This window comes from Odontomachus brunneus, unplaced genomic scaffold, assembly GCF_010583005.1.
Source record: "Odontomachus brunneus isolate Ranch 3 - 2012 unplaced genomic scaffold, Obru_v1 Obru_scaffold_158, whole genome shotgun sequence".
NCBI classification, from domain to species: Eukaryota; Metazoa; Arthropoda; class Insecta; order Hymenoptera; family Formicidae; genus Odontomachus; species Odontomachus brunneus.
Genome location: NW_022639608.1, coordinates 95,355 through 108,183, shown reverse-complemented (window position 1 = coordinate 108,183; position 12,829 = coordinate 95,355). Strand labels below are relative to the sequence as shown.

The following is a 12,829-nucleotide window of genomic DNA, read 5'->3' as shown; positions in this document are numbered from 1 at the left end:
AAAACGGAGGAAAATAGAAAATTGGAGGAACTGGAAGCGCGTCGACGCTTGGAACGCTCAAAAAATGTGTGCAATAATCGACGAAATTGCTTCTATTGAGCCCTGCCGAGCGAGCATTTAGCTGAAAACCTTTAAAGAATTTTCAAATCCCACTAAAACGTGTCATACCTCAGGTTTTTATGATTTGCGTATATTTTTTAATTCTGTATGTTCTCGCTCTCTTTTGAAACTAACAACACCCGCGCTATATGACATCTATCGTTTGCGACCGTTTCACTTTTGAAAACGCGGCAAAACTTTTGAACCGCAAATACAAAGATTTGGTCCGAGATATTTCGGTGTTTGAAAAATAGCAATGGATTATTTTCACTCGGAATGGGATAATTCAGTTTGACCCTTACTATTTCTACTCCTAAAGGTAGTTTTTAAATGGAATGTTCAGCCCTTAATAATCGCTTACTACTCTTTTAACAATAGGCTGTCGATAATAAAAGAAGCGATATGCTTGACCCTAAAAATCTTATATAAGAAGCTACCTGAGACGTGTTCTAGCAAAACCCGGAAAAGAAGGAAACAAAAGAAAAACGGAGAGATTTTAGATGGAGAGATTATAGTTTTTTTTATATAAATTCTTTTTAATTTTATTATGTTTTTGTTAGTTCAGGAATAGATTGCCAGTAAAATCTATCTTGCTAAGGAATATAATAAATTTCACTAGAAAAATGATAAATTTTTTAATAGCACTTAAGGGGGGAAAGAGCACTATAGAGGGTCATAAAAATCGAATTTCTTTTTTTGCTTTAATTAATAGTACTATATGTATAGAATATATTCCCAAAATTTAAAAATTCAAAATCTAAAGGGTCGTATAAAACTATTTCTCACAGGTAGGTACGAGCGCGTGAAGCGAGATCTGAATGCCAGTGACTCACAACGGCTTTGTTCCGAAAAACTCGTTTAAAAAAACGAAAAATACCATTCTAAGAAAGATCTATTAAAAAGGTGCTTAGATTAGGCACATAAAAATGCGAATAAAAGTTTTAATAGTACGATTTAACAGTTAGCTTCAAAGCATGTACATTCTGACCTTAAAATCATCGAAATCACCGCCTATATTGCCGCTGGGATATTTAATGAAAACTACTTTGCTATTTTGAAGATAATGGAAATATTAGAAATTAAAATTGGGTCTTTATATGTAAATTATATTCTGATAGTAAGGACGCCGAGCGAATAAAGAGACAGGAGCGCCGCAGCCTAAGTTGCAGAGGCTTGAATAGCAAGTAAACAACACCAACTTGAGCAAAATGACTTGTTTGAAGAAGCAGAAGATTTACTGTATGGGGCAGGAATAACGGATGAGCAGAAAACAGCTGTAAGTTTACAATTTTCTATACCTAAAGCTTTAAACGCGTTTTTCTCGAAACGATTTTTTTCAAACTAACATTGATAATTCAAAAACTATTTGACCAATAGAATTACCCTTTTATATACATTTAGTTTATCATATTTACTAGTCGATAAAAATATAAAATCTATAAAATTATTTATTTAAACAATGTTTTTACATACATAAAGATGGATTTCTATGAGTAAAAATTTAAGTTTTATTTTAAAGATTGCTTTTTTGTCAATTACAAATTTTTTTTCAACTTTTTTAAGTTCGATAAATTATGTTTATAAAGAGTAAAACATTTATCCCTATTTTTGTCTCAGATGAATACAATAGGAGCCATAATGCACACCGTTTTGCACCGACTCTGCTGCGACGCTATATTTTTTTGACTACATACAATCTATAAACATTTTTCTTAACTTAAAAATATTTTTTTTAATGTATAAGCGAAAACATTACAATGTTGGGAAGCGATTGGATAAATAAATTCTTTAAAAAAATTCCCGAAAATTTCCTTATTTTTGGCGTTTTATAGTGCTTTGCCTCCTTAACTTTTTAATAGTACTTAGTTTTATTTCAAGTTTAGTTTTTAAAATATAAATAGCAGTAGTAGTATGAAATGAAAAGATAGTTAATTACTGTAGAATGTCAATCTATTCCTCGGTTATAAATTTCTATAGTAATTTCTATAGTAATTTTTATAGTAATATTTACTACAACATTCTTTCCGTGGAACATGCAGTTAAACAAAATTGCCTGATCCTGAGTGATTTTTAATAATAATCATAATAATTTTATATCGAGTTTAAGATTCGAACGAACACAAATACGGTGTTTAGTATTATTAGAATTGAGCACTTAAAATAAAATAAACTTTTCTTATGAAAAATAAATAATAAATAATATAATTCAGAACTAACCGGAGACAGAGCCTCCTGCATGTGCAGGGGTGCGTTATCGGCTTCGTCAGTACACGTCGACATTCTCCAGTGCCGTCTTCCAGTCCTTTTCTCTCGTGGTATTGTGTGTTCACACAAATAGTTCAGCTGCCTCGCGTTCTTTCTTCAGAAATCGTAGTTCTGTTACTGTTTCGACCGACAGTTTAAAGCTGTCCACAGCCCGATCTAATTTTCGACTAAATGTCTACGTCTACGTGATTGGACAGTTTAAGTCATCGGGTATCGTATCACAGGTTGCGTTGAGATTTGTATGGCACGTTATTAACCCAAGAAAAATGGACGGGAAGGACCTGCAAATCAGAGAAAAACAGAGCTGGTGATACAAAAAACGAAATATATTTAAAACATATCATATATCCAGGGGTATCCATGGATATCTATCTGACGTCAATTTATCACTATCTCGCTATTATTTGAGCTAACAAATTCGCAGTTTCTTCCCTATTCGTCTATGCTTATCCTAAGTTAACCTAAGCACATGTGTTCAACGAGCGTGATGCATGTGAATGTGGTAAGGCGCGTAACGTGCGAGGAAGCCGGGAGGTGATCGAGAGTGAAGGCGGCGAAGAAGAGGCGACTCATCTCTCCCGCGGACGCGCGATAGCGGCCGGCTACCGAGGAGCTCCCTTCATCAACGGGAACGGGACGAACCGGCTGCGTCCCGGGAGCCGGCGACCAGGTTGCGAGGTGGAAGTGGGTAAGTAGTCCTACGTTTTCCGCATAGCAGGTAGGTGCCGACGCGGAACCGGAGGATCCGCCAGACTCGCGCACGTGACCGAGAGGAAGAGGAGACATGGCGCGCGCGCGCGCGGGACGAGTCGCGGCCGCGAAACCGGAACCACGCGGGCGAGCAGCAGGTTCGGCGTTATTCACTTATCGCCGGGCGAAGGATTCGCGGATGTCGGTCAACCAGTCTGACACCGCGAATTCTACGTCCTCGCGCACGCTCGCCCAGGTGAATGTTAGTAAAACCAGTCGGTTCGCTCTTCTCTCCGACTCGCCCATCTGCTTCTACTACTACGTCGGAAGGCGCGGGCGCGCTCGCGCGGAGGAGGGCGCGCGCGTAAAACTGGAATTCAGCTCGCGGGCACTGCTCTGACGGATAGACAGGTATAATAATAGACGTAACGAGGAAGCGGGACCATCGAGAGTGAACATACAGAGCGGCGCCGGTTCTTTCTCTCTCCCTCTCGCTGTCCCTGTCTATCTATCCGTCTGTCTTTCGTTCTCGCGATCTCGCGCGCGTATCCTCTCTCTCTGTCTCTCTCTCTCTCTTCCCATCTCCCGGGCTGTCCCGTCAATAACGGAGACGCAGTGATGCTCGCGAGGAAGGAACAAGACTGGTTGTTAGAAAGAAAGACAGAGAGACAGAGAGGAACAGAGAGAAGCCGAAGAGGATGGCGGCGGGAAGTAGGTAGGTAGGTAGGTACCTACCTACTACGCGGAAGAAGGAGATTGGGGCGACTGGGGAGAAGGAGGTACGCACACGAGGCCGGTATACAACCGCGGATCGGAGACGAGAAGCCAGAGGAGCAGGTTCGGCCGGTCTAACCTGATTCTCAAAGGGAACCCTGCATCAGATTGGACCCACCTCCGTGGGTCCGTTTGTATTTCAAGTACCTGTACGCCCTCACCTCGCGTCAGTGAACGATGCCTCCGGAGACGGTGGACTCCGTCGAGTCGCACAAAGAGGAAATATAGTTCTCCGTCTCGACGGATTGCGGAGAGACGCGCGAGGCGATGTTGTCTATCGGCGACAAGCTCGTTTGCCCGCTCTCGCCCGGACCGTTGCACCTGTCGCCGATAGATCCTAGAGACCGCCGTCGCGGTGCGCGTCGCGTGGTTGCAGCCGGTCGCGGTGGCTGCGATTACAGCGCTGAGATCGTTTACGGTGTGCGGCGCAGCTTGCCGTTAGTGCGTCGAAAGTGAATTTCTAGAGAATCCAGTGAAAATTCGGGAAGATTTTTTAAGAATCGTTCTTTAAGAGCGATGTGCAGACGCCGGTCCAGGGAAGTTAAGATTATTGGAATAGAGAGGAAGAGAGAGAGGGAAAGAGAGAAATTCCTCCGTGCGCAAGCGAGATACGCGATATACAATTCGGGACCGCTTTGTCTGCGAGTCGCGCGGAAGAAATTTGTCTACCTGGTTATAACCGATCACGGTGAACGGTTCGGTTTTTCGGCAGTGAAAATTCGGCAGTGCCGTCCCCTTGTGAGTCGCTTAAGGTCAAAGTGGTTTACGTGTGTTTAGCCACATATTTTAAAGGTAGAAGACAAGAGACGTGGAAGAATTCAAGAGGACGCTACAGGTTGCACCCGAACGATATTGATTGGTCGTAGATAATTTTCAAATGGTCACGACGTCTCGCGTTCACTTATACAGACAATCGATGGGCGTAACCTTTGGGTAGAAATGTAATTCCGAATCCGATTGTATATTCGTGGCTGTAAGCATGCAATTTTCAGGCTCAAAACGCGAACGCGTCGGTAAGTGACGAAACGGAGCTGTACTGCCACAAAGGTTATTTGTTAATAAACGATCCCTGCTTGCAAAGAGTCTGGTAGTAATAATTCTGTATGTATTGTTAACATTCCTCCAAAGGTCACACCTCCATGAGAGATGTTCGGAGAAGAATTTAATCTACCATCAGACGATCCCCCTGTGGGAATCTTAACATCTTTCCAATACCGATTACGTGTATCGCGATATCGCGAAAAAAATTCGCAACACGGCAAGACGATGATAAGCGTCTCGCAAATGGAGACGAGAAGCGTACCACGAGAGACGTATCTACCAATGAAGATAGCCCGCGCGAACGTCTGCGTGCTCACTTGTTGACTGGTAGGTCACCTGCGCGTCACCTGTGCGTCATCGCGCAAGTGGCCCCCAGCTATCAACGAGAAGGTGTCGGGACGAGGGTCGCGCTTGTTTACTCGGTCGCTCGCTCGCGCGAAAATAACGCGATAGTCGCGATAGTAGCGAGACGAACAACGAGATCAACAGAGACAATACTCACTCGTTAAGGTCGCATTAGATGGGGAAAAGTCTCGTCGCGTGGATACAGTAGCCGACGCATCCGAGAAGAGCCGTTGATCGGTGGTTGCTTTGCCGGTGAGGTGAGGTGGATTATCGCGCGCGCGTATGTGTTGCGGGGGGAGGCGAGGGAGGGAGGTGGTGGTAGAGTAGTAGGTGGTAGAGGTCGCGAGGGGGCTGGGGTGGGGTAATAGAGGGGGGATGGGGACCAACTACAAACTACTGAGCGTCCCTCCTGTGTTCCGGATCACATCTCAACGGATGATAGTGTCACCACCTGCGTCGTGGGCCGAGGCGTACGAATTCTCAGCGGATTCGCTGGTATCGGGGCTGTTCTCTCTCGACAAGGGCACCCTCCACGGGGGCCCGTCCTTTCGCGCTACTTGCGAGTGTCTCCAGGGACGAAACTGGCGAATTCGCAAACGAAGATGCGGTTGAATCTCACGCGCGCGCGCGCGCGCGGGCAAAGAGTTGTCGGATGTCGCGTGGTCTGTTCACCTGGTGGCATACATCGCGAATTTTCACAACGCGCACGTCATTACATAGACATCACGAGCCTCGGGCATCGCCGACGGTCACTCTGCGCGCGTTTCCTCTTCACACATCACTCGACGCTCCGCGACACACGTCCGCACTCCTCGGAAGCCGCGCTTACTCGGCCTGTCCGTGTCCTCCTCGTAATCCCAACCGCGGCACCGGCTTCAGACACACACTCGCATCTTGACTCGCGCGCGCAACCACGACGAGGACGATGACGACGACGACGTTGCCGTCGCACACGCACGCGATCACACAGAAGACAACTTTCCCGGCCGATGAACTATGGAAAACTTGCTTTTCCTATTGTTGGCGTGGCAATTAAGACTTTAAATAAAACTGTTCGCTACCTGAAAGTTGGCGCAGCCGTAACAAGTGAGTATTAAGCCACCGAAGTTTGGGTCGCTGCAAGCACAAACGAAGCAGCCTCACCGAGTCTCTCTCGAATCGTTCTCTCTTCACTTGGAATAAGCAACATGGCCGCCGCCTCTGCCGCCTCCTCCCAGCACGCCGCTGTTAGCTCGAGCTTGGACCCCTACCTCTACTCCACTCGTGTTCCACACACGTTCGCACAAAACAGCTTATCTCACTCGCTCGCTCCTCCTCTCCTTCTCTCTCCCACTCGCTCACCCTCGCGTTTATTCCTTCCCGATCGTCCAGCCTCTTTTGCTCCTGAACGTCATTCTTTCTCTCTTGCTCTTCCGCTGGGTTTACCTGTGCTTATCCCATAACGTCTCCCTTTCCAGACGTCTCCCTTTTTCTCTCCCTTTGGTTTTCAGCGTTCCCCTGCTTCTCCCTCTTTCTCTTTCTCTTAATCTCTCCTTCTCTCTCCCTCCGTTCTTCATGGTCCAGCTCTCCGTCTCTCTATCCTCCCACTCTTGATCGAGAAAGAGAGAGCATGACAGCCGAGTCCGCGTATCAGAGTGGTGGAGGGCCTCGGGCATCTCAGTCCCTCTTTTCCACTGCGCGTGTTCTCCAGCTCACTCGCTCGCTCACGACACGGTGAGAGCGACCGGTTGTAAGACGAGGCAAAGTAGAAGATCGAGACGCGACCGAGAGAGACGGACGGAGCGTCTCGCAAAGGTGCGCGGGACGGGCAGATACAACGCGCAGGTAGCTTAATGCAAAACAAGGACGGACGCATGGATCGCGCCGGAGAGTGCGACCAGGACGGAGAAACGTCGTCTTCGCAGCGAGTGGATACAAACAGAGCATCGAGTCATCGACGAGGCGGCCAGTATCCTGGCCACCCGGCATTATCGTGTCTCTATAGCTGTCTCTCTTCAACCCGCCGCTTCTTCATCTCTTCTGCTCCGTTCAGCCGCCTCCTAAGGAGGATACCTGACGAGGAGCTCGCAGGAGAGACGAAGATCGCGGTATACGCACACGTGCATTATCGCGTCCCTCCGTCCTGTTCACCGTCTCCGGCTCTATCTCTCTCTCTCTCTCTTTCTCTCTTTCGTTCTCCTTCGTGTTCTCTTTCCTCCTTTCTATCGTTGGTTCCACCTTCGTGCCGCGTCCTACTCCGCCTCGCTACCTTGAGAAGGATACACACGGTCGAAGGTCCACGTTGGACGAAGACAACCGCGTAGACGTACGTTATCGCCGGCGTTTCAGCGTCCTTCTTACTCCGGATTTCATCCTCGTGTCTCCGTCCCGCTTCGACTTTGCTACCTTGAGAAGGGTACCCGCGGGGAGGACCGCGGGGAGGAACGAGAAGGAGGACACGCACACGTAGATTATTGTATCTCCCTGCCTCCGCATCTACCTCCTCTTTGGTCCCGCTCGCTTCGGTTTTATAACGCTCGCTCTTTATCTTGCCACCTTGAGAAGGATATCCACATACCAAACCGTATCCGAGGGATATCTAATAGAGGGACGTAAAGTCATCTCCCGAATGTACACGCTAAAAAGATATCGGCCGAAAGACGCTGCATCGAATGAAAAGACATCTAGATACGGCCAGACTATTATAAGTTTTTGTTCCGCGAGCTTTTTTCCCATTGCATCCGCCATGTTACAACGAGACTCTTGCCCTCGTCTATTCGTTTCGAATCGACGATCGAAGCATCTTCCCGAGTCATCGCGAGACTGACGCGAATGTACTCGCTTGCGCGAGCGCACCGAGACTCTCTTCATCTTTCTCACCGTATGAGAGAACGTATGGAGAGAGAACATAGACGCGAGAGAAAGAGAGAGAGGTAAAAGCTTCTTCTTCTTCTTCTGCACGAAGAAGAGTCAGACTCTATCGTCTCCTCGTCTTCCTCATCTCTTTTCACCGCCATTGTGAGAGGGATATCCACGAGGGAGATTCGCCGCCGGTGGGACGAAGAGAGAAGAGCGTGTGCGTGTCGTGCAAGTGTACGCACACGCACATACGACCGATTGATTCCTTCTTACGCACGGAGCACGCGAGAAGAGACGCCTATGCCGGACGCCAAAGAGAGCGAAGCTGCTGCCGGTGCTGCCGGCGTAGTCGCCACGAACGGAGATGGACTCAGGATCGAAAGAGTGAGAGAGAGAGAGAAAGAGAGAGCAGGGGCTGAAGGGGAGAAGGAGAGAAGAAGAGGAGAAGGAGGAGGAGGAGGGCGTGTGCGTGAGTCCACGATGAGAGAGGAACGGAGAAGAGAGGACGCGCGAGCGACGAAGAGGACGGGCGTTGGCTGCTCGCACGAAGAGAGATTAAAAGGAGAAAAAGAAGAAGATGGAATTAAAAGAGGAAAAAAAGGAGGGTCGGAGAGCGAAGTGGAGGGAACGACGATGAGGGAGTGAAAGAGGCAGGGAGCAGGGGGAGGGAGAGGAGTGCGAGGAGGGAGCGAGAGAGAGAGAGACTTCGTGAAAAATGGGCACCCAGCGAGAGAGGACAGCCTCAGGCTACGTCGCGCGATGCGACCCTGCTCAGGGAGGGATTCGTTCCTCGTTCGTGAACTACGAACGCGCCCGGTTATACACGAATCGACGAATCGACGTGGAATCGGCCCGGTCCACGAAGCGTTTCCCTTCGGATGGACCTCGAAAGGTACGATGCAACCGATTCGACTCCGAGCGGTTTCTTCCATCGGACGCGTTGTTCCTCTCGCAGAGATAGCGCCAGAGATGCTACGTCGCCGCGAATAAAGATAATTTTCGAACTCGCGCGCGCCTCTTTCCGTGGGAATCGTCGCGATCTCCGCGCGCTCATGCACCGCGTGGGTGGCTATGCACGCGTTTGCGTGGGCGGATCGAGAGGCAAGAGGGAGAAACGACGATTTCCAAGAGGTGGGGTTTCCCGCGTGAGCGCGAGCGCGCTGCTTGAGATATTTCTTTTCCGGTCAATCTCTCTCAGATGCGTTTTCGTTGCCCGTGGCGCATTTGCATAGCGAACTACGAGTGCGCTGTGCGCGCGCGAGCACGCGGTGACTCGGCCGGTGGAAGTCGATGGAGGCGACTGGCGGCGGGTCGTGCCGTCGGCGAAGAATCGTCCGCGCGGTCAGCCACGCGGACGAACACGGTGCGCGTTACGCGCGGCTTTCTAAGATCGATCTTGTGAAAGCAGTTCGAAGTCCGCGATCGTCGCCGAGAAAATCCCACCTCTATCCGTCGTATCTGTCGACGCGCGCGCGTAGTCGTAAAGTCGCCTTCCGCGCCCACCTTCTCGTCGTATATCTCGCTCGGCGACGGGCTAAAACGCGCGCACCGGGTATGGTATCCATGCAGATCGCCAAGCGTGTCGGAAAGCGCGCGAAGAAGTGCCGTAATTCAGCCGGCGCGACAAAGTTCACTTTTGGAGCGACCGCGACGACGGAGCGCTTCGACACCGATCGTTTTGAACCTTTCGATTACCACGCTCTGACCTATTACGTAAAACACCGCGCCGAGCTCTCGCGAGAGAGCTGTTGCAGGTAACGCTTTTCGTCGAGACTGTCAGAGTTTTCGGCCTGGCAACATTGTTAGAAAATATCCTAAGAGAAGGTGACACTCGTAGAGCCTTACACAATACAAAGTAGATTAAGAAAAAATCGCGATAGAAAATCCGAAGAGGCCGTTTCTACGGCTAAGCACAAGGGGAAATTTTGCGGGATAACTGTGGTTCGCGCGCGGAACTTTCCGCGATTTATTTCCCGCGCGAATAAAATTGCGTCCCGGGAGTTCAAGGAGGAGAGAACGGAGGTTAAAGTTGCGACGTCGCGAATGCGTCATACGCTCGGTTCCAGCAGAAGCATCCACGGACGACTCTGTCGTAGGTCGTGTCGTCCGTAATTGCGCGCATCCCTCTGAATACCCGCCGACAAGTTATTATCGGCGAAATATGCGTCCTCGTCGGTAAAACGCTCATTTGTCACGTTTTGTACGCGGCGACGGAGGGCACGAAAATCTTATTCGACTCATCATGGTCTTATCGTACCTACGCATTCCCATGTTCGCAGCGTGCGGAGCAAAAACCGTGCATTCTTGCCCAGACCCGCACGGTCGCTTCGTCCTTGTACGCCTCGACAACGGGCTTCCCGATTGTCATAGGTGGTTCTCGTGTCCGCGACAACGAAATAGAATGGCTTCGAGAAGCAGTTAGCGGCTAACTTACGAAGACAGACCGTGCGTGCGTGTGTGTGTTTGTTTGTACGTATATGAAGTTCAAATGAGTTCTATGAACTTCCAAAGACAAACTCTGTCTCCCATTCCGCGTCTCCCTCATTATGACCAAAATCACTCTCACTGTCATTCTTTGTAAAAATGAAATACTGTTGAGCGAGTCGAAATTGCGGATGGAAATTCGAGTAGTTTACAACGCTCGATCGAGTTATGATGATGAAACATTTAGATCGATTTCAGATTCGTCCGTGGGTCAGCGTGTATTTCGGCAAGACGGGCTCGCCTATGCAGGCATTAAAGTCTCCGTCGCGCGATGCGATGCGACAGCTTGCGCTGGCTTACCACTAGAATCCCTAGAAAATAGAGCCTGACCACTTATCCCTCAAAATCGCGTATTTGTACGGTGAGGATGATTCGTATCGGCAAAGTGCATTTTTTCATTTTTTCATTTTATATCGTGATTATAAAATATTTGATAGAAGTTAGTATATAGTCAATGGATATTTATTACATGTAAAATAAAAGTGTTGAGAATTACATATTTTTTTATATAAAAGACTGAGATCTGTAAATGAGTGGCTTTATAATTTCACAATATACTAATAACGTTAATCATGAAATTAATTATTTTACATTCTTTTACACTATGATTAGTTCTGCCATTTTGAAGGACCTATGAACCGATGAAAGTGCGAATATCAAGTGTGTGTGTAAAATATGTTCCGAGTTTTTTTTTTCATTTTATATCGTAATTATAAAATATTTGATAGAAGTTAGTATATAGTCAATGGATATTTATTACATGTAAAATAAAAGTGTTGAGAATTACATATTTTTTTATATAAAAGACTGAGATCTGTAAATGAGTGGCTTTATAATTTCACAATATACTAATAACGCGTTAATCATGAAATTAATTATTTTACATTCTTTTACACTATGATTAGTTCTGCCATTTTGAAGGACCTATGAACCGATGAAAGAAGATCGAAGGAATAGTTAGACTCTATCTTCTAGGGACTCTACTACCTCACCATGAGCTCGCCTATGCAAGTATCGAAGTCTTCGCCGCGCGCCGCAACGCGGCAGCTCACGACGGGCCTCACTTGTGCGCGCGTTGAAGTCTCGGGTCCGGCCCGGCGGCTCACGATGGGTTCGCCTGTGCGGGCGTTGAAGTCTCCCGTGCGCCTCGCTTAAACGGCGGCACTCGTAAGCGCGCATAATGGTTCTCAACCGGTTCACGGGATTCATTCAGAGAAACGTCAATGCTGCATCTATTCACGCACGTGTACCTACACGTACATACACATACACGTGCGCGCGGCTATGGATCGTCGCTACCTGTTCGCCGGAGAGAGAAAGAGAGACCGGTCAGCTCTTACCGGTCGCGTACGTCTTCCCAAAGCAAACACCGCGTGTTTACGTCTGGATATAAAAATGCGGCGAGCCGGCGAACGAAAGCGGGCTTCGGCGTAACGCCCCGAGATTGATTCTTGGACGCGACTCATCGAGATGATTTCGCGTAAGGCGCTTTCGATGAACCGCGTTTTTATATCTCGTTTTTTCTACGTTGTGCTTGGTAATTGTATACGATATTGCGTACTGATTGCATGTGTGCTTTACGAGGTGAAATAAAATTCTTATACGACATAAAAACACTCGTCTTTTTGCCCCTTTTTCAATTTTTTTAGATTGTATCACTTAACCGTCGGTGTATCGCTAAAGAGTTGTACCCAAAAATAAGATGCATGTAAGACGTATAACTAACAGTTTGACTTTTTATCCGTCGCGATCGGGGTGGAATTTTTGCTCAATATCGAGAAATGATAATTCGAAATCGCCGGTCTGGCTGATCGGAAAGCCGTGTCCGGCTATCTAACGCTAATTAAACATCGATGCGAAAAATGAGTCTGATTTATCCCGTCGATAATTATATTCTAGCGACCGGCTCTCTCGCAAATCGACGCGTTTCTTATGTGAGCTCGCTCGCGCGCTCATATCGCGACGTAAAAGAGCTCCGGAGTCGAGATTGGCGGCAGGAAGCGCAGCAATGGCGCTCGTGATAACGGTATCGAAAGTGTTACGCATACGTGCGCGAGCAACCGGGCTCATACATTTGCGAGGTTATCGGTGGTTAAACGCGCGTCTCGACGACGCGTCGCAGACGCGCGCGCGACTAGCGCGTTGTTGCGTTGAGCGGCTTAGGCTGGTCTTACATGGACCACAATCGGAATCCTGGGTCGTTTGGGTCGCAGTGGGATGCTTGGGACGGACCGTTCTCCCAAAAGGAACTTCTAACGAGCGCCGAAAGTGGGTCACGCTGAGTGAGAACCAT

General features: G+C 48.1%; 1 protein-coding gene across 9 annotated transcripts in view; it reads right to left on the bottom strand.

Annotated features, from left to right (window-relative positions):
- The window catches only part of LOC116850882 (protein grainyhead), a 172,874-nt gene that overhangs the window by 121,197 nt on the left and 38,848 nt on the right, over positions 1–12,829 (bottom strand). For 4 of the 9 annotated variants that reach the window (XM_032829690.1, XM_032829692.1, XM_032829691.1 and 1 more), the window contains one exon: positions 2,317–2,645. In XM_032829690.1, the coding sequence (XP_032685581.1) occupies positions 2,317–2,379 (63 nt within the window). In that variant the 5' untranslated portion in view covers positions 2,380–2,645. Of the gene's footprint in view, positions 1–2,316; positions 2,646–3,989; positions 4,115–5,371; positions 6,741–12,829 lie in introns of those variants that run through there. The other 5 variants (XM_032829694.1, XM_032829697.1, XM_032829698.1 and 2 more) reach the window with 4 other exon arrangements.